Source organism: Nicotiana tabacum, chromosome 15 (assembly GCF_000715075.1).
Source record: "Nicotiana tabacum cultivar K326 chromosome 15, ASM71507v2, whole genome shotgun sequence".
Lineage (NCBI taxonomy): Eukaryota > Viridiplantae > Streptophyta > Magnoliopsida > Solanales > Solanaceae > Nicotiana > Nicotiana tabacum.
In genome coordinates, this window is record NC_134094.1 from 51,104,701 (window position 1) to 51,131,986 (window position 27,286).

Here is a 27,286-nt window from a genome sequence, read left to right on the forward strand (position 1 = left end):
GAATGAAATGAGCTAACTTGGTCAGCCTATCCATAATCACCCAAACTGCATCAAACTTCCACTGAGTCCGTGGGAGTCCAACAACGAAGTCCATAGTAATCCGCTCCCATTTCCACTCCGGAATCTCTATCTTCTGAGGCAACCCACCCGGTCGCTGATGCTCATACTTCACATGCTGGAAATTTAGACATCTTGCCACATACTTTACTATGTCCTTCTTCATCCTCCTCTACCAATAATGTTGCCTCAGGTCCTGATACATCTTCGCAGCACTCGGATGAATGGAGTACCGCGAGTTATGAGCCTCCTGGAGAATCAACTCACGAAAACCGTCCACATTGGGCACACATAACATGCCCTGCCTCCTCAATGTAACATCCTCCCTAATAATGACCTCCTTAGCATCATTGTGCTGGACGTATCCTTAAGGACAAGCAGATGGGGGTCATCATACTGACGCTCCCTGATACGATCATAAAGAGAAGACCGAGATACCACACAAGCCAATACTCGACTCGGCTCAGAAATATCCAATCTCACAAACTGGCTAGCTAAGTCTGAACATCCAATGTCATAGGCCTCTCTACTGCTGGTAGATATGCTAAACTCCCAAAACTCTTTGCCCGACGACTCAAAGCATCGGCTACCACATTGGCCTTCCCGGGATGGTACAAAATGGTAATGTCATAATCCTTAAGCAGCTCTAACCACCTCCTCTCACGCAAATTAAGATCCTTCTGCTTGAACAGATGCTGCAAACTCCGGTGATCAGTGTAGATCTCACAAAGAACGCCATACAAATAGTTCCTCCAAATCTTCAAGGCATGAACAATAGCTGCTAGCTCAAGGTCGTGGACAGGATAGTTCTTTTCATGCACCTTTAGCTGTCTGGGCGCGTAGGAAATCACCCTACGATCCTGCATCAACAATGCGCCGAGGCCAACTCGCGACGTATCATAATAAACTGTATAAGACCCCGAACCTGAAGGCAATACCAATACTGGGGCTGTAGTCAAAGCTGTCTTTAGCTTCTGAAAGCTCTCCTCACACTCCTTTGTCCACCTGAACGGAGCACCCTTCTGGTTTATCTTGGTCATAGGCGCAGTAATAGATGAAAATCCCTCAACAAACCGACGGTAATACCCCGCCAAACCAAGGAAGCTCCGAATCTCTGTAGCTGAGGACGATCTAGGCCAACTCTGCACTGCTTCCACCTTCTTCGGATCCATCTTGATCCCCTCACTCTACACAATAGGACACAAGAATACCACTGGATCTAACCAGAACTCACATTTTGAGTACTTTGCATATAACATCTTTTCTCTCAAAGTCTGAAGCACTGTCCTCAGGTGCTGCTCATGATCCTCCCAAGTCCAGGAATACACTAGAATGTCGCCAATGAATACAATGACGAAAGAATCAATATAGGGCCGGAACACACTGTGCACCAAGTGCATAAAGGCTGATGGGGCATTGGTCTGCCCAAATGACATCACAAGGAACTCGTAATGGCTATACCTAGTCTTGAAAGCAGTCTTCAGGATATCTGGCTCCTGAATATTCAACTGATGATAGCCTGAATGCAAGTCAATCTTGGAAAACACTTTGGCACCCTGTAACTGATCAAATAGGTCATCAATACGAGGCAAAGGATACCTGTTCTTCACTGTGACTTTGTTCAACTGGCGATAATCAATACACATACGCATAGAACCATTCTTTTTTTTCACAAACAAGACAGGAGCACCCCAAGGTGACACATTGGGCCGAATGAAGCCCTTATCAAGTAATTCCTGTAGTTGTTCCTTAACTCCTTCAACTCAGGAGGGGCCATACGATAAGGAGGAATAGAGATGGGCTGAGTGCCCGGCAACAAATCAATGCCAAACTCAAAATCTTTGTCGGGCGGCATGCTCGAAAGATCAGCTGGAAACACATCAGGGAAATCCCTCACTACTGGGACTGACTCAACTATAGGGGTATCAATACTGATATCTCTCACATAGGCTAGGTACGTGTCACACCCCTTCTCAACCATTCGCTAAGCTTTAAGAAATGAAATAACATTGCTGGGGGTATAATCTAAGGTACCCCTCTACTCTAATCGTGGTAAGCCTGTCATAGCCAGCGTCATGGTCTTAGCGTGACAATCAAGAATAGTATAATGGGGCGACAACCAGTCCATGCCTAAGATAACATCAAAATCTACCATGCTGAGTATTAATAAGTAGGCTCTGGTCTCAAAACCACTAAGAGCAATCAAACACGACCGATACACACGGTCCATAACAAGAGAATCTCCCACAGGAGTAGACACATAAATAGGGGAACTCAAAAAATCCCGAGATATGCCAAATGTGGGGCAAAATAAGAGGACACATATGAATACGTAGAGCCTGGGTCAAATAATACCGACGTATCTCTATGACAGACTGGAACAATACCTGTAATGATAGAGTCGGAAGCAACTACCTCTGTACGAGCCGGAAGAGCATAATACCTAGCCTGGCCTACCCCTCTAGGGTGACCCCGACCTCCACCTCGAGCTGGCTGAGCAAGTGGGGCAGTAGCTGGTGATGGAATCATGGCCTAAAGACTCGGTGGAGTACGTGGTGGATGAGAAGTCTGTGGAGGTGCAACCCTCCTACGTCTAGGGCAATCCCTCACCATATGGCGGGTGTCTCCACACTCAAAGCAACCCCTCGGAGGGCGTGCCTGCTGCGACTGGCTCGAGTCGGGTCTGCTGGACTAGCCGCTAAAAGTACCCCGAGCAGGAGGCACACTAGATATTGGCGGTGCATATTAAGGCTCCTGGGGCCTAGAAGGGCTGGAACACCACTGACGGCTGGAAGAGCTGAATGAACGGGGCGACTAACATAACCCCTACCATGGCGAGCTACTGGGGCACGAGCTCCAAAATAAGAACTAGTCTCTCGAGACCTCTTGGCCTCTCTCTCCTCTCGGTCTCGGGAAAGCATGCCCTCCAATCTCCTAGCAATACTCACAACCTGCTAGTAAGGGATATCCATCTCCAACTCCCTGACCATACTAATCCTGATACTGGGGTGGGGTTCCTCAATAAATTGTCGAACCCTCTCTCGAACTGTGGCAACCAAGGCCGGTGCATGTCGGGCCAAATCACTGAAGTGGACTGCAAACTCTGACATAGTCATAGCACCCTGGCACAGCTGCTTACACTCCGCGCGCCATGAGTCCCTGAAGCTCTAAGGGACATACTCTCTCAAAAACATGTCCGAGAATTGAGTCCATGTAAGTGAAGCTACCTCATTTGGACTACTCAACTCATAAGCACGCCACCACTAATAGGCTGCTCCTCTAATCTGGAAGGTGATAAAATAAACCCTACTCGTCTCCGCTATGCCCATAGTACAGAGAATACGATGACACTCCTCCAGAAAACCCTGAGCATCATCTGTAGCCAATCCGTTGAAGGTAGGTAGGTGGTACTTCTTGTACCTCTCAAGTCTGAGCTGCTCCGCCTCAGAAGCGACTGTCCTAATCTCGTGCTGAACCGGAGCTACCGGCAGCATAGGAATAAACTCTAGGCCTGATCAACCTGGACCCTCTGCTCAGGAGTACGGGTTGCGGGAGTCCGTGCCCCTCCCCTGGCCTGAGATGTGGCGGGAGCTAACGGAATCAATCTAGCCTGAGATAAGGTGCTGGACATGCTCATAAACTGCGCAAGAGTCTCCTGGAGGGCTGGTGCAGCAATAGGAACCTCCGGTGCCTACCCTCCGGCTGGAACTGCTGGGGGCTCCTCTATCGCAGCTCGCGCGGGTGCTCTGGCTGCACCGCGTGGTCGTACTCTACCCCAGCCCTGACCTCTGGCGGCTCTAGCATTGGGCGCGGGTGCCTGGTCGTCAGATCCTCCGGTACGGGTCCTCACCATCTGTGAGAAAGAATAGAATAGAGAATTTTTAGAATTTGATGCCAATAACTCACACGACAAGGAATCAAAAGAAGTATGTTTGTTCCTAACAATTCCATAGCCTCTCGAAGATAAGTACAGATGTCTCCGTACCGATCCGCGAGACTCTAATAACCGGCTTATGACTCACGATTCCTATGAACCTAGAGCTCTGATACCAACCTGTCACGACCCAATTTCTCCCTCTATGAACTGTCGTGATGGCACCTAGTCTCCGGTACGGGTCCTCACCATCTGTGATAAAGAATAGAATAGAGAATTTTTAGAATTTGATGCCAATAACTCGCACGACAAGGAATAAAAAGAAGTATGTTTGTTCCTAACAATTCCATAGCCTCTCGAAGATAAGTACAGACATCTCCGTACCGATCCGGGAGACTCTAATAACCGGCTTATGACTCACGATTCCTATGAACCTAGAGCTCTGATACCAACCTGTCACGACCCAATTTCTCCCTCTGTGAACTGTCGTGATGGCACCTAGTCTCTACGACTAGGTAAGCCTAATTATTGTGGAAATGAAATGAAAACACAAAGATAACATCTAACAGATATAGTTAATAAGCAGACACGGTGCCACTCGTCATATACAATATTCATTTTTTCACAAAACCCGGAATGTCACAAGTCATAAGCTTCTAAGAGTTTCTATCTGCTCTATACATTTATGTCTAAAGAAAACAAAGGGGTAATTAACACAAGGGAATAGAAGGGGACTCCGAGGTCTGCGAACGCGGGCAGAAGTACCTTGAAGTCTCCTGAAGCAGCAACCACGCAACTAGACTCGAGGCTGGTAGCTAGTACCTAGATCTGCACATGGAAAACATGTGCAGAAAAGGAAATAAGTACACCACAATGGTACCCAGTAAGTGCCAAGCCTAACCTCGATCGAGTAGTGACGAGATCAGGTCAGGGCCCTACTGATATAAATATAGTGAAATAAGACAGAATGAAATATAGCAGTAATAATAGATACGAAAATCTAACAGAGATAGAGTAAATGAAAGAAATCAGCTCAGAACACAGTGATAATAGCAGGGGGATCTCCCGGGATACCGTCCCGTAGTCCCAAACGTAAATATGCAGGAGGATCTCCCGGAACACCGTTCCGTAGTCCCAAAGTAAATATGTAGTGCTGGGGTATCCCCCGAAATACCGTTTCATAGTCCCAAAGTAAATATGTGGTGCTGGGGGATCTCCCGAAATACCGTTTCGTAGTCCCAAAGTAAATATATAGTGTTGGGGGATCTCCCAGAATACCGTTCCGTAGTCCCAAAGAAAATATGTAGTGTTGGGGGATCTCCTAGAATACCGTTCCGTAATTCCAAAGTAAATATGCAGTACATGGGGATCTCCCGGAATACCGTTCCGTAGTTCCAAAGTACATATTAAGCACAACAAACAGGAATAATAGTTACAACAGGAGAACCTACAGATTAGACTAAGTGCAATTCAAGGAAGTCAGGAAATTTCACTCAACATGCTGCACAGAGTTCAAATAGGTAGTTAAGACACGTAGACATGCTTTTCTAATCTAAACAGGATAATTACATATGCTAGTATAGTTCAAACAAGGAGAAAATAGGTTATGACTTAGGAAAAAAATGGAGTTTTACAACAAATAGCCCGTGTACGTACTCATCACCTCACGTACACGGCGTTCACATATCAAACAGTACCAAATCCTAAGGGGAGTTCTCCCACACAAGGTTAGGCAAGCCACTTACCTCATCAATCAGTCACAATGCCTTTTCCATGAATATCTGGCTCCGAGTTGCCCAAATCTAGCCAAAATCAATTACATAGTATAAATATAACTACAAGAAACTAATCTAGCTAATGAAATCAAAGCTAACGCAAGAAATTGAAAAATCGCTCAAAAGTCCTCCCCGGGCCCACATCTCGGAATCGGGTAAAAGTCACAAAATACAATCACACATTCACTCACGAGTTCACTCGTACCAAAATTACTCAAATCCGATACCAAAATCTCGATCAAAACCCCAAAAATCAGCCTAAGAACGTTTCTCAACTTTTTCCAATTTTTCACCCCAAATCCGAAATTAAATGATGAATTCAAGCATAGATTAGTGGGATATAATCATAAAGGAGTTAGGAATCATTACCCAATGACTTCCTCTGAAAATCTCTCAAACTTTCGTCTTCTACCGAGCTCCCAATTCAATTTTGTGATATGAACTCAAAACCCTCATTTTTGAACTTTAAATTCTGCCCAGGTATTCCCTTCTTCACGAATGCGGTCAAAGCCTCCCGTTCGCGAAGCACAAGCTGCTTCAGACCAAAAATATACTCATCGCTAACACGATGCACTGGTCATGAATGCAAAGCTCAACTAGCCTGACCCTAAGCGAAAGTGGGACACTCATCGCGAACGTGTAGGCTATCATGCCTGGAAACCATTTGACCGTTGATTCTACGATAACGCGAGGTCCTTATTGAGAATGCGTAGCCTTAGTGTTCCATAACTTCGTGAATGCGAGAACGACGTCGTGAATGCGAAGAACCAGCTGCCTTTCCCAGATGCTCTACGCGATCGCGAGACCTCTCTCGCGAACGCGATGAAGGATTGTCTACAACAAAAACACTAGAAATCTGCTATCTTTCAAGTCCAAAAACTAGTCCGTTAAGCACCCGAAACTCACCCGAGGCCCTCGGGAACTCAACCAAACATACTAACCAATCCTAAAATACCATACGAACTTAGTCGAGCCCTCAAATCACATCAAACAATGCTAAAATTACGAATCACCCTCCAATTCAAACTTAAAGAACTTGAAACTTCAAAATTCTACAACCGATGCCTAAACCTATCAAACCACGTCCGATTGACCCCAAATTTTGCACACAAGTCATAATCAATACTACAGACCTACTCTAACTTCCGAAATCGGATTCTGATCCCGATATCAAAAATTTCACTACCGGTCCAAAACTTCAAAAATTCGACTTTCGCCATTTCAACCCTAAATGAGCTACAGACCTCCAAAACACAATCCAGACACTCTCCTAAACCCAAAATCACCCAATGGAGCTAACAGAATTGACGGAACTCCTTTTCGGAGTCGTCTTCACACAGTGTCGACTACGGTCCAAATTCTAAGGCTTAAACCTCCATTTAGGGTCTAAGTATCCCAAACACTCCCCAAAAACTAAAATGAAACCTCCCGGCAAGTCACAATAGCAGAAAATAGATACGGGAAAAGCAGTTAATAGGGAATCAGGGCTTTAACTCTCAAAACGATCGGCCGGGTCGTTACATAATATCAAAGACATTGAATAGCTCATCGAAGAAGAACAACAAGTCACGTAAGGTGTATGACATACACAAGGAAAAACGCACCATCATACAAATATCACCAACAAAATTCCCCAAGGTCATCATACATCATCCCTAACATTGCCACCCTTATCTCTCTGATAGCCACCCGTATCACCCCATCCTAACAATATCATTAACCACCCGTATCACTCCGCGTAATAGCCACCATTATCGCTCTGCCGGGACAATAACACAATAGCCACATGTATCACTCCGTACATTTAACAATAGTGAGATGCCACCCTTATGCCCTGCATAACAACAACGGTGAAATGCCACCCTTATACTCCGTATAACAATAACCAATCCACACAATAATTCACATGTGCTACATCATAACAACACGACATATAAACTCGTACCAGAAGTGCCCATAGGCCACAACCTCTTTAAAAGAACCAACAATATCAATATTTCCACAACAAATAGCCCACGGCTCAAACACAATGTGTATAGAATCTCAATAACAAAAAAATGAACGACAAAGTAACTCATCTATGAACAACACTCCTTTAAACACAACTTCAAATGAAGCATATAAGAATAAACTTGAAAAGTAACGGATGTGACATGTAACAACTTTAAATAAAGCATGCGAAAGTAAACAAGACAATTAAAAGATATAACATGTGCTAATAATTCCAAATAAATACATGAAAGAAACCTAAGAGTCTAAACCAGTCAATTTCCACATATAAGCCCGAGTACATACTCTCCACCTCGCTTACACGTCTTTCATATGACACAAAATAGCATAAACGACTCAAATTCTAAGGGGTAGTTCCCCCACACAAAGTTAGGTAAGATACTTACCTCAAGGAAGCCAAATCAATACTCTAAATGACCTTCTTGTATGAAACAAACCTCCGAATGGCTCAAATATAGCCAAATTAACTCAATATCATAAATAAAAATTATAGAAAATAATTCCGGATAATAAAGTTTTGATCTTTAATGAAAACTAAAAAGTCACCTCAAAAAGTCAACCTCGGGCTTGCACCTCGTAACCAGATAAAATTTATAAAATTCGAATACCCGTTCAATTACGAGTCCAACCATACTAATTTCATCCAATTCCGACTCCGAATCGATGTTCAAAATCCAATTATTCTTTTTAGAAAGGTTTTTGATAAAACCCCCCAATTCTCCAATCAAAATATGGACTAATTCATAAATGAAATACTAGAATCATGTTAAAATACAAAAATTGAGATTAGATACTGACCCCCATGAAAATACGAGTATAACACCATGAAAATCACCTCAATCAGAGCTCTAGAACTCAAGATATGCTCAAAATACCAAAAGAACGCAGTCTGAATTTTTTATTCACAGACATTTCCGCTTTTGCGCCCAAAAAGCCGCACCTGCGCATTTCCAGCTATTATTGCCGCTTTTGCGGACAATTTTTAGCACCTGCGGGGTCGCAGCTGCGGATCCAACTTCGTATCTGCGAAGCACCAGCACCAGCTCTCTTCTCCAACACTAAAATGAGCATAACTCTCTCATACGATGTCCAAATTCGACAATTCTTTTTGCTATGGCTCCATAATTATGATACGGATCTAATAATTCAATAAAAACAGAAATTGGAACTTATTTGATTAATGTGGTATCATTTATGCTTGAAGAAACGACGTCGAAATATTAAAAACGAGTGCAACACAACCCAACCCTATCCGAAATTCATCCGATTCCTTTGGGAACCCGTCCGAACATACCAATAAGTTCCAAAATACAATACAAACCTACACGAGGCTTTAAATCCCACATAACAACATCAAAACCATGAATTATCGATCAAGATCAATCTCTTAAGTTCATAAACTTCAAACTCCGAACCAAGCGTCCTATTATAACCAATCCGGAATGAACCCAAATTTTTCATACAAGTCCCAAATGACATATCGAACATATTTCAACTCTCAAAACAATAATTTAAACCTGATAACATCAAAGTCAACTCCCGATTAAATCTATGAACTTTCCAAACCTTCAAATTGCCAACTTTCGCCAAATAATGCCGAAACCTTCTAGAAACATCCAAATGCAAATCCGGGTATATTTCCAAGTTCAAAATTACCATACAAAACTATTGGAATCATCCAAATGCAATTCTGAGTCGTCTATATAAAAGTCAAACTCCGGTCAACTCTTTTCACTTAAACTTCTAAAACAAGAATTGTTCTTCCAAATCAATTCTGAATCATCCGAAAACCAAAATCGACCATACACACAAGTCATAATATATAATACGAAGCTGCTCAAGACCTTAAGCCACCGAACGGAATGCTAATTCTCAAAACGACTGGTCGGGTCGTTACAATATTAGTCTTGTCTAGTTTAGAAATTGATATAGGCGTTTCCTTATTAGTCGTGATATGTGTGTTTATCGACCTAAAATATTATTTATCATTGTTAGCCTCTTTGAGTATGTAATCCTGATTCTTTGATAATCACATTATGAGTCTAACCTCTTTATTTGAATTGACCATCTTTTTAAACCTTTTACCCCTCATGGGCACTTGAAATTGTTATAATCTTGTTTAAAGCGAAGTGGAGGTTTGGTTGGGCTATGAGAGGAACCTATGAAATATGAGAAGGGTGTATTACTCTGAAATAATTGTGAGAGCCACTTACAGGGAATTGAAAAGAAAAATATAGAAAATCAGAAAAGAAAAAAAGCTGTGTGTTTATATATATTAGGAAAAATTATCGTTCTTGCTAGTGGTAACTCTCATATATGTTTGTGATTAAGAAATTGGGGAATTGGCCATAGCATGTTGTAATGGTTGAGGAAGTTGTTGTTCATAAATGTGGGGTTTGAATTTGTGAAGTTGTATGTATTAATGTGCTTAGGGAGGTGTAGTTACTATTATCCAAAATATATCTTGCCCATCCCGCAACCTACATTACAACCAGATAAACTCCTGCTTGATAACTGACTGGGTGAGCTCGAATTAGTAGAGTATTACACCACGGGCAAGCCTAAAGTACATCTTGTGTGGAACATGAATTTTATTTTTGAGACCGAGTTAGTTCTTTCTATTCAAAACCGCTATTTGCTCTTGAATTTTATGTGTGTGGGACTACTCTCTAATGTTCGTTATAGGGGAACATGTATTGCAAGGGATAAGTGACGTCTTTGGCTTCTTGGTTAGAGTAAGTGGGCGAGTCTTGAGAAATTTATACTTTTGAGTCGAGTCATGAGGCTCGGATGTTATGGTAGGGTGTTTTGTTTGTTTTAAATATTCTTGGCATGATGAATTATGAGAGTTACTTGAAAAAGTCGTCTCTATTTAAAGTGTAGCTTGTTTGGTCGAGGACAAGCAATGGTTTAAGTGTGGGGTATTGATGTACACTAGACACTTACGCTTTTTTGTTGCATTTCTCACTTTAATCATTTTTTAGCTTAAATACAAATGTTTTTACTTATTAGTTTGGTTGTGTAGGATGTGATTACGAGTTGATGAGTATGCTTGAAGCTAAAAGTGATGAACTGAAGATTCAAAGTCTGAGTAAAAGTCCAAAGACGTATACGGAGATCGAGTTCGGGTTTGAGGACCAAGTAGTGAGAAAAATTTCAAAGCAAAGAAAAATACACTACTGTGTCGCATGGCGCACCGCGATAGTGCAAATTGATGGCATGTCTAACAAAATTAATTCTCTGAAGTTCTCCACAGTCAATTTTTGAGGTTAGGATATTAGAAAGAATCACACAAATATTTTAAATACTCTTTCCATGAGTAAAATTTGAGAAAATATGTCAATAATGCATTGTCGGGTTCTACGCGTTAATATAAACTATTCTCATTGGCATAACACTTGAGTAGGTTTTGAAATGTGTTACTTGTCGATATACTTAAGTACAAGTTGCTCGAGGACGCGAAAGAGTTTAAGTGTGGGATGGTGATAAATGACCTAAAATGCATGATTTTGAGTGTGTTTTCCTATCATTTCGTATGTAAGTTGCAGGAGATCACATGCTTATCGACGTAAAATATGCTAATTACCTTTTTTTTTGTGTAGGAACGAGTTCGAAGTAAAGATGTTCAAAATAAAATAATTTGGCGCAAGAAGAAGAAGAAAACCAAAAGTTGGAGAGTGCCATAGGTCGCGCCTTACGCATAGGTATGCTAGAGGTTTTTAGCTTGGCAAAAAGAAGAAAAGTATAGACATTTGGAACTAGACATGGCGCGGAGAAAATTTAAAGAGCTAGGAGCATGCATGAAGGTCGCGCGAGGCGCGAACCTTGGCGTGCTCCACAGCTCACCTATACGAACATGGAGTGTTAAGTTCTGCTCCATACAAACCCTAATTGTTATAAATATATACTAAAACATCCTATTTAAGGGGGAAAACACTATGTAGGAAGACATTACTTTTGAGGCAAGGATACGTTAGGAGCAAAGAGGAAGATTCAATTATGAGTTTTTCATTTCTTCTTCCTATTTTTCATTGTTAATTAGTATCAATTCAGTATTGTATTTATATGTAATATTATGAGTAGCTGATTTTCTCATCTAGTATTTTAATAGAACCTTTTATAAGATGATCTCTTGTTATGTTTTAATATAATTGAGCCTCTGAATTTCTCTACTTATTCAAGTATATGCTTATTTCAATTGATTGAATGGTCATCGATTAGCTATGCCTATTTATTATGTGTTGCTTAAGAGAAAATATATATTTAGATAAATGTTGAAAAACGTTATTCCCTAAGTATACGAGAGATCAATACATCGGGTTTAAAAGCCGGATTAGAGATAATGAAGCTTTGACGTGGTCATATATCTATGAGAAACTGTCAGCTAGAGTAGTTCGAGAGAATATGTCAGGTAAATTATTGTAATTGCTCGAGAGAGATTACGGTAAGTTAAGTGCTCATGATCAGTAGAGAATAAATTGGCGAAATTATAACTAACGTCATGAGAAGGATTCTGATAATTGGGGAAATCATAATTCTAGGTCTCCTCAATCTTGAAGTCAACTCATTCTCATTAGTTGATAATTTTTACTGCTTTTTAGTATTTATTAGTTAATTAGTTTAAAGTAAGAATCACAATCTTTATAACTAGAAAATTGTTTGAACTTGTATTTCTTAGCAATTTTGAATAGTTATAGCTAAGCCTTAGTTCTCTGTGAGATTTGACCCGGACTCTTGAACTAGGTATATTTGCAACGACCGCTTATCTTTTTTTGGACTAGAGTTGGGCGTGATGAAGGTGAAGGTCAAGGGAATTGAACAAACAACAAAGAAAGGATTCGACTCTTAGATAGAAATCAATTGGATCTTATTAAGTGAAAAACTTGAGAAATAGAACTTGATTTGTAGCAGTATCTGTTAGAACATCAAGAGTCAAGACAGAATTTGCAAAACCAACATTGAGTAGTTTTTGTCTAACAAAGCAAGGTTTTTAGTCTTTTAGATGCCTCCAGGATGCTCTCTCTGCGTCCGAAACCAGAAACTCTTATGTACCCTTCACCACTTGGACCAAATCCAATCCCAGGGACTGTAATAATGTGTGTCTTCTCAAGAATCCAATTGAACACATCCCATGATCTTGAATGTGGGAAATGAACCCAAACATAAGGCGCATTGCTACCTCCATAAACTCGAAATCCCAGTGAAGCAAAAGTGTCAACCAAAATCTTTGCATTCTCCTTGTAGTAGTCTACCTTAGACATAATTTCCTGGAATAGAGTGGTGACATTTTTAGAAATTATTTTGAGCATAAGTGAAATAGCATCTCTAATTTTACCTTGAAACCATCCCGGGAGAGACAGGCCAGACCACCAGCCTGAGCTATGTTGGAAGCACCATTAAAGGTGGTACATATAACGCGATTGAAATCGAGTATAACAGGAAACCCATTTGAGTATAGGAGTTCCTTAGGCACTACAGTCCATCCAAGACGGACACCTGTGAATCCAGCCATCTTGGAGAAGGATGAAATCTCAATGGCAACCTGTACAGTCAAGGTGGAAATTTTGTCCTTTCAAATATTTCATGGAGCTAAGTGAATAGGAACAAATTCAATCACCTTTCTGGAACCAGGGATCTCATAGATTGACTTAGGGCTTGAGTCTGAAACATAAGCAGCATAAGCAGAGTCATAGACAATGATTGAACCATTTAGTTGGGCAAACTCTACAAGTTGCTGCAATTGCGCCCTTGATGCTGCATGACCACTAGGATTGTTTGGAGAGCAGAAGAAGATAATATCTGTTCTTTCAGTTTTGGAAAGATCTGGGAAAAACTCATTCTCAGGGCTGCACTTCATATACTTGATATTTCCATACTTCCCCGACTCATTCCTCAACTCACCACTCTGCCCCATAATCACACTTGAATCTATATATCCCTGTTTTCATAGTTCCACAAAAACACAATTCTCTTTTATTTAGTAATGTTTCTTTCCATTTGGGTTTGGGGGGGGGGGGGAGGAGGAACAAAAACTCACTGGAAATGATGGATCCTGCACAGCAATTGACACATTCGAACCAAGAAGGAGCTGCAAATGAAGGATGAATAACGACCATAAAAAACATAACAACTTGTGTCATGAGTAGACATATTAAACAAGCCTTTTTTCTTCCTCTAGTCACTTTTTTTTCTTGATTCAATTTACATTTTGCTAACTTGTCTGGGGAATATAGGATAGTTTAGGTACCTGAACTCTGGAGAGATCACACTGTGCACCATCAGATACAAAAACCTCTGTTTCTTCTACTGAAAGATCTTTATAGAATGTTTCTGTAATTTCTCTTCTTAGTTCCTGTGAAATTAAATGGGAAAATTACTTTCTGTGCATAAGTTTTGCTATGCAATAGTTTGCATGTTAGGGAAACAAGAAAAAGGGAGCGCGATTATCCCAAATATCCCACCTTGTTCCCCTGTTCCAGTCCGTAGCCTGTATAACCTTGATGTGTTGAAAGAGCACGTGCGTACTGCAAATAGAAAAGACAAATCATTCATATTGAAAAAAAAAATTATACGTTTAAAAGTTTGTTATTGGTCGTGGAATTTCATCGTACATATCTTCTGGGGTTGATGTATTTGTAGAACTAACATGGAGTTTTAAATGGCGTACAGTGATGGCTCAACCTACAAACCCTCTTTATTTTCGTTCAACCAAAGCATTATAAGACTCAACAAATAATTGAGAAATCCTCTAGTGCTAAGAGGTTATATCGATACTAGTGGAAGCCAAGGCTAAACTTTGGAATGAGTACGTTTAAATTAGGGTTGTGCACTGTTTGATTTGGATCAATTTGGCGGTGAAATTAAATCAAAACGTAAAATATTGATGCGGATTTTTTTTTAAATATAATAAATTTTCTGAACTTTGAAATCAAACCGATTACTATTTGGTCTGATTTGGACCATTCTTCGCCAATATTTAAAACAGCATATCTTCATTAGGAAAGTGCTTAAACTTCCCCACAATGCTTCGGTAGAAACTGCTTAAATCTTTCAAACTTGTTTTATTCTCATCTAATGGCCCTTGTCAAGAATTCACACACAAACCATTTGCAAATTCCAGTATATTCAGAGGAAAATATTTGGGATATGCAAAAAAAATAAAAAGGAAAGAAAGAAAGTTAAGGGAAAAGGGTTCACACTATTTATTTTACTAGTCTTAGGGAACGCGCGCTTTGCACGCGTACCATGTATCAATGAGTATGTAATCTTAAAATCTTTCGTCTACATAATTTCTCATATTTTATTTCTTTCTTAATTATTTTTCTTTATTTGTTTATCACACTTAGCTATGTTATTATTTTATTTTTTTAAAATTATACCTCGTAATTTTAAAAAGAATAAGTCATCCACAAACTTGACTTATAATGAGTTATGTCATTAAAGTTGAACTTTATTATTGGATCAGGTTATATGCAAACTTAACTACGTTAAAATGATAGATTACTTTTTAATATTTAAATAATATTCTCATTTTTCAACCTTTAGTTTTTGTGATTCCATGTAGTCGCTCATATTTTTTATTTTTTATTTTATTTTCTTCATTTAGCATAATTGTGCTATTATTCTAGTTTTGAAACTACTCCTCCTAATATTAAAAATAATGAATCATTAATAAACTTAGCATATAATGAATCATGCCATTAAAGTAGAATCATTATTGAATGAGGTTATAGACTTATGTTTTCATTTTCTTTCGAATTATATTTACTTAAATGATGTTATGTTGTAATTTTACATAAGAGTATTATGTTAATTTGTTTTTGGATTTTGAATTTATGTTATATTTTTGCTTACATTTTATTTGCTTTAGTAGTATTCACTTATTAATTCAGATTGCATGCCATTCAATTTTCAGTTAGAATTGATAAATTATTTTTTTCGTAAAATATTTGAGTAACCTTACGACATTATATTTATAAATATTAATCATTTTATCAATCATGTAGTCCATGACGTTCTTACAAAATATGTACTTTTAGTTTTTATAATTGATTAAAATAAAATATTATTAATTTAAAAAATATATATCAATTATTTTTAAAATATTAGTTATAAATATACGATTATAATTAATATTCAAGAAATAATATTTATCTTAAATGTCAAATTTAATATTATTTATAAATGCATATATTTGTTAAATTATAGCTTTTAATTTTTGATAATTAATTTTATATTTAAAATTTAATCTAACTGTGTAATTACGCTTGTGCAACCAAACAATACACTTGTAATTATACGGTAGTTATATTGTGACAAACAAATAAACAAACAGGTCTCGTAATTACAATATTGTATAATTACTTCCTTAATAATTACACCAATTTCAATTATCTTGTGGCTTTCCAAACAGACCCTAAGTAAATATTTCCTAGTTGATCTTAATCCTGAAAGGTAAAGTCTTGGACAAGTTATTCCACTCCTAACAAGATTAATAAGATGATTCTATTTTGAATCCTACTTTATAGATTGACAAACTATAATTACTTTGTGCATTGTAAATAACGAAATAATTTTTACAAATAAATTCTTACTCAGTTTTAAAATTTTAAATATTAGAAGTTCTTACATAATTTAAATAAAAAGATTTATTAATAATTTTTTAGATTTCAAAGTCTTAACATTAAAAAATTAATTAAATGACAAATATTTTATTAATTTCAAAGTTCTAAAGTTTCCTTCTTGAACTTTGCAGGTAAATAATAAACTGCATACAAATTATGAGAAATGCACGTGCAGATTTTTGCCCTAGTTAAGCTAAAAGATAGCGGACAATATTAGGAAAAGTCTTAGTTGATGTTTTAAATATTTAGCCTTCCTACACGGTTTAATAAGAAATTTTTTTATTGATATTATTCTGCCTTTACAAATATGTTATATTATATAATTTAAATAAGGAAGGATTCAATACATAAATTTAGTTGATTTTGAAATCCTAAATATTAGGAAAATAACTAAATGACTATTCCTAAATATAAGAAAAATAATTAAATGACGATTTTGTCTAGTGTGAAAACTATTTTTAAAAGAATAAAAAAGGCGAATGACATTTCGCTAGGACCTTCATACTTTTAATATAATATAAATTTTTCCGTCAACAACCGCCAAATAATAAACAAAATAAATTATTTCTTTGCCTTTACCCTATAATCGTGTGGTCTTAATGAAGAGAATATTCAAATAGCTTCTCTTCGTCGCAGATAACTAATAGTAGTAGTTGAGTATCTTACGCACATTAGACATGCTCAAGGCTACAGGCTGGGGTAAGGGCTGTGTAGTGTCACCGATCCCAAGGCTTATTACTTTAGCATTTGGGTACTTCTCCATATGCTTAAGCTCCCTATCTAAGATCTGCTAAAAGAAACCATTAATTAACAAAAGACAATATCCCACCATCAAAATATCCAAATCACAGGCAAGTTACTGTTTTTTTAGACCGCTTAAACCATCAAAAGCTAACAAGGATAATGTTAAATTGTTTTCGGTACACTAAATTTATTTTAAAATATTTGATTCTCCTTCTGTCTTAATTCAGACGACACATTTCGCTTATCGAGATTCAATTTGACTAAACTTTAAAACTAAATTGAATTAGTTCAATTTAATTTTTTAAAACTAAAATTTAAATATTCAAAAACTATACGAAAAGTATTATAAGTTGTAATTTTTCTCATGTCAATATAATTAAAAAAATATTTTAAAATATTATTAAAAGTTCACACAATTTGAGTCCCGATAAGCAAAATTGTCATTATTGAAATGGAGGGAGTACTTCTTCTTTTTTAAAAACAAAAGAAATTATTATACTTCTTTTTCTAAATCTACTCATGTGCTCCAATTAGTAAAGGGTTATTAAGTAAAACGTTTAAGAGAGAGATAAATAGCAGTTATATTAATAACCTTATGATTAATAATAATGCTATGAAATGTCTTTTTTAAGGCATATACAAAAACCTTTAAAAAGAGATAACATAGTTAGGAGAGAGTATTAACTAAGAGCTCATATTAAGTAGTTCACGTAATTTTTGGAAGAATTAAAAGGACAAAGATGCACGTGCACCCAAGAGAGATCTCAGGTTTGCTAACCTCGGGAAACAAATAGTTAGTTTGCAACTTCTCCAAGTTTGGGTTGCGGGCTACTCTTGTCGAATAATAACCTGCAGTCGCCGCATGGATTTGTACTTCCAGTTCATCAAAAATAGTAAAGAAGACCACAAAATGTAAAAGAAAATTTATAATAAAGCCATAATTCACTTCAATTTCACGTACTGATTCCCTGATCTCCTTGAACTTTCAAACTGCATATGTGAAAGAAGAAGAAGATTTATTACTCAATGGTATATATATAGAGCAAACAATACGGTAGCGACCCGAGGCAAAAGAATATAATACGAATTAGTTAAGTGGTCGAAAAAACTTCACCTAGCTCTAGGCTTCAAGAAAAGCGAAGTGGATATGGAAAACATCTTGTACGTTCTCTCTTCTCAATATCCTTGACAAGTCTGAGATGTTGAGGTGGTTATGTTATGAAAAGTTAGATGGAGGGATGCATTTATACCCTTCGGAATAGAAGAGAGGATGAGGGAATGCAGCTACAATTTCAGAGGCACATGTCATGTGTCAAAAGAAACAGCAAAGCACTATTTTAAGTTTAATATTAAGCCCCTAATCATGCATGACCATTTGAGATCAAGTCGTTCACACGACATCCGTCAAACCACCACTGCCTCATTGTTCTCACTTCTTATTTATAATGCATGCTATGACTTTCGGCCCATTTTATCTGTCATTTAAAATTACTGTGCATATCTTAAGAAAGGTATTTTATAGTTTTAATCGTAAGAACATTTGCCTAAACTTTTCTTTATCTCTCCTTAAACAGCTCACTTGATTGCAAAAACTTCACTAATTAGAACGGTAATGATAGATTTTAACTAAAAAAGAGTAAAAATTACTTATTGATTTTGATAAAAGGTACTAGTATAAAACAAATTTAGCTTGCCAAAATAACAATTACTTGGGAGCAGAGGGAGTAACTAGCAAGGAAGTGGTTAGATTTGTGGCTTATGGAAAGCCTAAATCTGCATAAGCGAGGGCATGCTATTATTTCCGATTGAAACTGATTTTATTTTCTCCCATTTTCTTTTTCCTCTCACTTTTTTTGACCTTACTTACTACATGAGCCACATCATTTATCAGGGATAGTGATTAATCAAATACTTGTTGTGGAAAATTTGGAGAAGTATCGACACAAATTTTGTTCAAAGCCACCTAGCTAGAAGTCATGCCTAATGGTATAAGAGGACATACTATTGTTCGATTCGTTAAAAGACATTGTATCCTAGATAATGTTCTAATAGTCAAGCAGGGCATTGGAATTGACGAAATAGTAAGTAGATGTATGTATTAATGAGAAAGGTCAAGAATCAGATGGAAAAATGTGCAAAGACTTGCAATAAAAGAATCATTGAATTTTAAATTTTTGGGTATCATAAAGTGAGTAAAGGCCCATTCTTGAATGGAATGTTTACTTAACCCATGTTTTATGGAGATAAACTTAACCAATAAGAACATGTAACTCTTTATAAATATCTTTGATATCTTAACCTAAAAAATAGAGTGAAAGTACATGTTTCAACTAGTTAAATTGCACTGAATGTAAAAGTTCATGAGCTATATGAATGTAATCAGAGCGGATGTACAGTATTGACCACGGTTCAATTGACTCATAATTTTTTATTCCGAGTAAAAATTTATATGTAAAAATTCGTTAAAATTATAAAAACAGTAGATATAAAGCCATAACTTTAAAAATATAATGGATTCAATGTTAAAACATTAAAAATTGAATCAATAAAATATAAATCTTGTATAATATTTTAATAGTGACATATTTTAACTGGGGGAGAAGACATTTAATCAAGAATTTCTCATGATATACCCCTAAATACTTTAGACCAAGATGTCAGGACCTTCCTGAAGATAGTTGCGAATCGTTTATTCACTATACCTTGGAAATTTCTAAGAAGTTGAGGGAAGTAGCTTGTTTCCAGATGCTGTTTTAGCAATGTGTGTATCAAAATATAGAATCTGTTTAGCTAGTGTCATTGAACGCATAATAAGTACATCAACGATGGATTTGTTTTCCTACTTCTTGCTGAGTTCCATACGATTCATCAAAATACACCAAACTTCACAATCCTGCGACTTTTCTGTTAAATTTCCACAGATGATCATTTCACTTTCCACAGAACTTCTGAAAGAGACTCGTATCTAAATTAGACATTATTTCCCACCAGCTTCTTTATTAATAAACACATTAAAAAAAGGACGGCCAAAAACATTCTTTTTCTAATACATTCACGCAGCTTTTCTTTGATTTAATTTGTATTGCAAACACAATAATCTACTTTCCCGAATTACGAAAACCTCCATTTTTTCGAAGTTAAGTTCTACGCATCAAAGCTTAAGAAATATATATTTGTTTACCTTAAAAACGGAAAACACTTAAATTTATAAGTGGTTTTAAAGATACGCGAATTAATTTGATACAAAGCAATAGATTAAGTCAAATTGAACAAACAAAAATAAAATGGATTCAAACCACACGAGGATGATAGTTCCAGCCTTAGTAAAATATTCACCCTCGATCCGGGCTCGCTATGGCCAGCACTGATGAATAAGAGAAAGAGCTAATAACAGAGAAAATAATAATATATTGGGTTGGAATGCGTGTTACAATGTGTTTAATGAATCATCAAATCTTCTTTATATAGTAGGAGAATCCTACTTTAGGTACAACTCTATAAAAGATAAAAATCCTCCGATTAACTGATTGCCGGTTCTTCATCAATACGTGCCGAGATCCCGTCGCGATATCCGGCCGGCCAAGGATATAACGGCCCTCCATTGGCCGTGCTTGATTGCCCGACAATGTTCTTCGAAGTCGTTCAAGTTTTGGACCGATTCCGAACCATGACCTCGATATTCTCGAGGGCGGGCGTCATGCCCCCGGGTTCTAACTCGATGAGACTTTTGCCTCGATTTCGGTCCCCTGTCATCATGTCTCGAGCTTGGCTTATTTTTTCGGAGACCGGGGTGTACCATGAGCCCGGTTTTACCCGTATACAGATAGTCCCCTCGTTTATCGGAGAGTAAATGACGAGAAACGATATGAGCTCTCGATACACATCGCGGCAGAAATGGAAAAATACCTGAAACGTCTCGTCAGTCATGTCATAACGACATTAAATGCATGTCAGCCGCCGATCGGCTGTCCCTGGTCGCGTAACGTCACTGAACTCCTATAAATAACCCTCATCTGTCCATTTTTCACTTTACACCAAATCTTATACCTTCATACCTTTAGGGTTTCAATACTCTCTAGCGTTTTTACCTCTATTGCTCAAGGTTCTTCGGTACTTTGCAAAATTTTTTACTCATCTCCTACTCAAGCCAACAAGTCTGATCTTTCAACTTTCGATCTTTCTCCATCTTTTCCAAGCTTTCTCTTCCATAACAATGGCAAAAACCTCAAAATCTATTCCTCAGAGGGATGCTCCTTCTTCCTCGCGACCAACCACTAAGGTCGAGGAGACCGTCCCCGGTACGATTATTGATGAACCGGAGGAAGAGCCCCCTTGAAAGTGTTCATTCCCGATGGTTGTTCGGTCACCGATGACTTCAAAGTTGAGAAGCCTTCTTCTGTACAGGGTCGGCGTGAGGAGGCCTCGAGATACATCTATTCAATTACCGAAGAGGTCCTCCACAGAGTCCGTAAAGACTGCAACTGGGCCAACAAAGACAAAGTGGTCCTCGACTCCAAAGAGGACATTACCACCCATGTCGAGGGATATCTAAGTGTTTACACTTATCCTTTTACATTGGGCCCGGTAGACCCGGTCATCTTAGACTTCTGCAGGAGGTACAATGTGTGCCTTGGCCAGATTCATCTATCACAATGAAGGATCATGAGCCTCCTCCAATTCTTTGTGAACAAAAATCGATGGGTGCTCGTTCACCATTGATCATCTACTCCGCTTATACAGTCCCCGAATCTTCGGGGGGGGGGGGGGGGGGGGACTGATAAAGCTAGTGCGTTGGGCCAGCAAAGCGCCATTTTCGAGCATTGACGAGGACCGGGATCAGAGTTGGCAAGGACATTTTGTTTGAATGAGGACCGTCGACCTGGTACCTGCAGAGTGGAGGCCGTTCCCCAAAAGGTGGAACGCATCACGTAAGAATTCCCTTTAAGCATTGACTTTATGCCTTATCTTCCCTTTTCTTATCGACGCTTGTTATGTTGTAGCCCTTGCTCGGGTTTCGAATGCTATCCCTTGAATCAAGGAGTGGGTCGAGGACATTGTGTCATAGATTCCCTACTCCGAGCGCTCATGGCGCAAACTTTCAAAAGGCCGTTGGGAGGCCCGTTCCCATGGTAAGGTTCTTTTCCCGAACAAGTCATATTGAACTTTTTCTTCTAATATCGCGTCCTTATCGCCTTTACTTTCTTTTGCAGGTTTGCCTAATAACGTCGAGCTTAGGCCTCCGGTCGGAGATGAGGACTTGCCCGTTGAGTCTCCTGCTCCAGGGGCAATCCGGAGAGAGGAAAAGGAGGAGGACTCCGAGTTCCCCGAGCTCGGAGAAATAGAAACCAAGGAGAAGGCTGGTACGCAAGCCAACTCGAGCCCGAGCCTGGTCAACCGGTTCCCTGCCCCGAGTGCGGATCCTGGTCGGAAGCGGTCAATTATCATCACCGTTCCGGAGGATGCCCGGGTTCTTTCTGCCCCTGTTTGGGTAGAACGTTACCTCCGGTGCCTAGTAACTGAAGAAGACCCGGCAAAAATGAAAGAGGTGCATGCGCCATGCATGTTCAACGAGGTACAAAAGGTACTGAACCGGGTACAATGTTGCCTAACTTTCTCATTTTTGAACTAATTGTTTTATAATTCTAATATCTCTTCTTCGTATATGCAGGCCTCGGTGCTTCACTACGAAACCTTTCTCCGGTACCGGATTAGCTGAGCCAACTCGAGGCCGAAGTCAAAGAGCTTGCTGAGAAGAGAGACATGTACAGACTTCTCAGCGAGCAACGTGAAAGGGAGGATAAGAGCCTTTGAGCCGAGTTGGATGCGGCTCAGAAAGAACGCGCCGACTTGGTGGAATAGGTAAAAATATTTGATATTAGTGATGATGAGCTAGACACGGTGACTAATGGTCAGAACCCGCAGGTCCAACTAAAGATTGATCGAATCCACCAACTTTGAGCCGAGGTGGATGTAATCAAGGTCGAGGCCAAAGAGTGGAAGGGCAAGATGGATCGCTTGGCCTCGGAAAAGGAGACTTCCCGGGCACAATTGACCTTGACGGAGGCTCAACTTCGAGCGTTGAGGGAGAAAGCTGAGGCTCGGTCCTAAAAAGTCGAGGAGCTCAAATATCAACTGGGCTCGGCTGTTGCCGATCAGGATACCCCCGCCAAGGAGCTTAAAGCAGTCAAGTTAGTGGCTGAAATAACTAGGGCCGATGCCGATGAGATGGTTGCCCAGTACAAAGCTGATGTTGAGGCAGCCCAGGACCGCCTGAAAGATATCGTTGAGTATGTGAAGTGGTAGTCCCGAAGGGAGGCCCTCGAGGAGGTTCATGCCCACGGTTTTGATTTATTAGTCGAGATCGAAAGTGCTAAGGGGTTCGAGGCCGAAGCCAAGAAGTTGGCATATCCCGAGGAAAAAGGAGACTCCGAAGGTTTTGGCGGACCCCGATGGTCCTGGTGATGAGGCGGGCTCCGGCGAGGACCAGGCCGCTTTGGTGTTTTGTAGATGTTTTTGTACTTTTGTATTTTTTGTTGAGGTCGTTTCACCTTTGTAAAGATCTTTTAATATATATACAAGGCTTTTTTCCTTCGGCAATTTTCAAGCTTGCTTCTTTTTGCTTTTTTCTTTATGATTGCAAAGATTTCGGATGCCTTAGCACGTAATAATTAGTTCTTAATCGGAGGTTCGAACATTGTTCGTTTTCGATATTGTTTTTCTTAAGACTCGTGTGGGGCTTGGTATGACCGGAAGCTTTCCCTAAAATATTTACTTAGAATTTTTATAATTTTGCCGAGGGTAACCTTCGAACCGGTTTAGAAGTTTTGAAGGCCTTGTGCTTTGGTTACGGATCTCGGACGTCTCCGAGATGCTCTAGGACGGATGTAGCCTTTTATGTTCGAGTGTTGCCCAATGGGCTTATTACCCCGAGTCATCCGGGCTTGCCCAAGATAATAGTCCCCGAATAGGGAAAGCCGTAGCCTTTAAATTCAGGCACTTCCTAATAGGTTTTGCACCCCCGGGGCTTCGATAGCCCAGGTCGTCCGGGTTTGTCTTTGGATGACAGTCCCCGAGTGAGAGTGATCTCTTGGACCCGGATAGAGGTGGCCCTTGGGCTCGATGTCTTAAGGGAACAGAATGTAGTAATTTTTTAGAGACAGTATTTATTTGCAAAGTTGAAACTTTCTTTCATTTCTGTGCACAATATACAAAGTTTCAAATGTGTTCAAGATTTTTGTTATGGCTTTGGTGGTCTATATGGGCACGGTTCATTTGACTGTTTGGCCCTTACAGTAAATCTTATCCACCGAGCCTCGACTATTCGAGCACAAAGTTTTTTTCCTTGCTAAAATTATTGTCCGAGGGTGACGCCCCCCAGTATTTGAGGCCGAACTTTAGAGAAGCCTCGGATAATGTTGACATGATCTTTGACATCGGTTCACAGCTGGTCTTCAATAATAAGTTAGCACGATCCACTATTGCCTCGGTAAAAACCTTGCCGGAAAACCTATTTAGGACAAAATCGGTTCAAGGGAAAAAGAGTACAACGCGTGCTTTCAGGCCTAAAAGTTGTATCATTCGTTGACTGTTACCTGCAAGTGTTAGTCCAATATGTAAAGAAAATAAAACAATGGGATCGTACCTTAGCAGTAGTATCGTTTTAAGTGGGTTATGTTCCAATTGTTCGGTAGTCGTTCACCATTTCGGGTTTGTATGATCTTTTATCGGTGATCTCGATAATTCGATATGGGCCTTCCCAATTTGGTCCCAGCTTCCATTCATTCAGGTTCCGGGTGCTCAGCGTCAACCTTCTTAACACCAAGTCCCTGACACTGAAATGTCGAAGGTTGGTTCTTCGATTATAATACCTTTCGATCCATTGCTTTTTGGCGGCCATTCGGACGAGGGTGGCCTCGCACTTTTCGTCTAACAGTTCCAGGTTAGTACTCATGGCCTCGTCATTGGACTCTTCGGTCACATATCGGACTCGGAGACTCGGTTCTCCTACTTCGATTGGTATAATAGCTTAGGCACCGTAGACCAATGAGAACGGAGTGGCCCCAGTTTTAGATTTTGAGGTCGTACGATATGCCTATAGGACTTCGGGCAAGAGTTCCTTCCATTTTCCTTTGGCATCGGTCAACCTCTTTTTGAGGTTCTGGAGTATGGTTTTATTCGTGGACTCTGCTTTCCCGTTCCCACTAGGATGATAGGGTGTCGATAGGATTCTTTTGATCTTATGGTCCTCGAAAAACTTGCTCACTTTGCTGCCGATGCGTTGCTTCCCATTGTCGCATACGATCTCGGCCGGCATTCTGAACCGGCATATTATGTGGTCCCAGATAAAATCAATAACTTCCTTCTCCTTGACTTTCTCAAATACCTGGGCTTCCACCCACTTAGAAAAATAGTCAATCATAAATAAGATAAATTGATCCTTGCCGGGTGCCCAAGGCAGGGGACCAATGATGTCCATCCCCCATTTCATGAATGGCCAGAATGACAAGACCGAATGCTACGGCTTCCCGGTCTGGTGGATCATCGGAGCATGCCTCTGACACTCGTCGCATTTTCGTACGAACTCCTTTATGTCTTTTCTATATCGATCTAGTAATAGACGGCTATGATTATCTTCCAAACCAATGACTCGGTGCCTGAATGGTTCCCGCAGGTGCCTTCATGGATTTCCCTCATGACATACTCGGTATCTCCCGGTCCCAAACATATTGCGAGTGGGCCATCGAACATTCTTCTGAATAAGGTACTGTCTTCGAACAAGCTGAACTGGGCCGCCTTTGTACGCAGAGCCCTCTACTCTTTAGGATCCGAAGCTAGTTTTTCGGTCTTTAGATATTCTCGTCTTGACCTTCTTCCAATACCGATCTCATGAGTTGTACGACCGTCCCTGAGTTGAACTTATCTTCATCGACCGACGATCCCAAGTTAGCAAGAGCATCAGCCTCTCTGTTTTGATCCCGAGGTACATGTTGCAGAGTCCACTTCTTGAACCGGTGTAGCATTACCTGCAGTTTATCCAGGTATCTTTGCATTCGCCTCGTCTCTGACTTCGAACGTCCCATTAACTTGGATCACCACAAGGAGGGAGTCACACTTAGTCTCGATCACCTCTGCCCCAAGCTTTTAGCCAGTTCGAGACCTACAATCATGGCCTCAAACTCAACCTTGTTGTTAGTCAATTTTACAGTCCTAATAGATTTTCTAACTACATTACCTGTCGGTGTCTTCAATGCAATTCCAAGTCCGGACCACTTTGCGTTCGAGGCACCATCCGTAAAGAGAGTCCAGATTCCCGAAGAAGTCCCCGAGTTCAACAACAACTCTCTTTCGACCTCGGGTATTAAGGCCGGCAAAAAGTTGGCCACAAAGTCTGCCAAAATTTGTGATTTGATGGCAGTCCGAGGTCAATATTCGATATCATACCCGCTGATTTCCACGGACCATTTGGCCAGTCGTCTCGAGAGCTCGGGTTTATGCATTATGTTCCTCAATGGGGAAGTAGTTACAACACATATGGGGTGGCATTGAAAGTATGTTTTTAGCTTCCTAGAGGCACTTAGCAAAGCGAGCGCTAATTTTTCTAGGTAAAGATACCTAGTTTCAGCCTCGCCTAGGGTTCTGCTAACATAATAGATAGGAAATTGTGTACCTTCTTCTTCTCGGACCAGGACTCCACTTACTGCCACCTCGGATACTTCTAGGTATAGGTACAACTGTTCACTTGCCTTCGGAGTGTAAAGCAAAGGTGGGCTCGAGAGGTACCGTTTGAGTTCCTCCAAGTCTTGCTGGCACTCTGGAGTCCATTGGAGGACCTCGAGATAAATCGATCCAAAGCGGCTATACGTCCGGTTAACCTTTGGACGGCCTTGACGTTGTCCACTGCGGTAATGTCCTCTATGGCCTTGATTTTATTAGGATTGATTTCGATCCCCCGGTTGGACACCATGAATCCGAGAAATTTTACCGGACTCGACTCCACATGCACATTTCTCCGGGTTCAGCTTCATATTGTATTTCTTTAATATGCTGAAGGTTTCCTGCAAATGTTTCAAATGGTCCTCTGCTCGCAGGGACTTAACCAACATATCGTCAATGTAAACCCCCATTGATTTTCCAATTTTCTCTTCGAACATCCGATTTACTAGGTGTTGGTAAGTGGCGCCCAATTTTTTAGTCTGAATGGC

General features: G+C 39.8%; 1 protein-coding gene across 1 annotated transcript; it reads right to left on the reverse strand.

The window, feature by feature from the left end:
• Positions 1-12,561: 12,561 nt before the first annotated feature.
• On the reverse strand, positions 12,562-18,477 carry LOC107784853 (aminotransferase ALD1, chloroplastic-like). The gene is made up of 10 exons (XM_016606043.2): positions 18,199-18,477; positions 18,046-18,074; positions 17,863-17,933; positions 17,011-17,127; positions 14,178-14,240; positions 13,964-14,068; positions 13,754-13,804; positions 13,334-13,654; positions 13,052-13,258; positions 12,562-12,983 (listed from the first exon to the last, which is right to left on the reverse strand). The coding sequence occupies exons 1-10, from the start codon at positions 18,240-18,242 to the stop codon at positions 12,690-12,692; spliced, it is 1,302 nt and encodes a 433-aa protein (XP_016461529.1). The 5' UTR covers positions 18,243-18,477; the 3' UTR covers positions 12,562-12,689.
• Positions 18,478-27,286: the final 8,809 nt, after the last annotated feature.

Bases quoted from the DNA above. Each gene is read 5' to 3' on its own strand.
- LOC107784853 (XM_016606043.2), bottom strand. From the start codon at position 18,242: ATGTTTTCCATATCCACTTCGCTTTTCTTGAAGCCTAGAGCTAG. The intron at 17,128-17,862 runs GTTAGCAAACCT...TTCTTTTAGCAG, and splicing joins CTAACTATTTGTTTCCCGAG to ATCTTAGATAGGGAGCTTAA. The intron at 14,241-17,010 runs GTGCGTAAGATA...TTCTATTTGCAG, and splicing joins TAGCCTTGAGCATGTCTAAT to TACGCACGTGCTCTTTCAAC.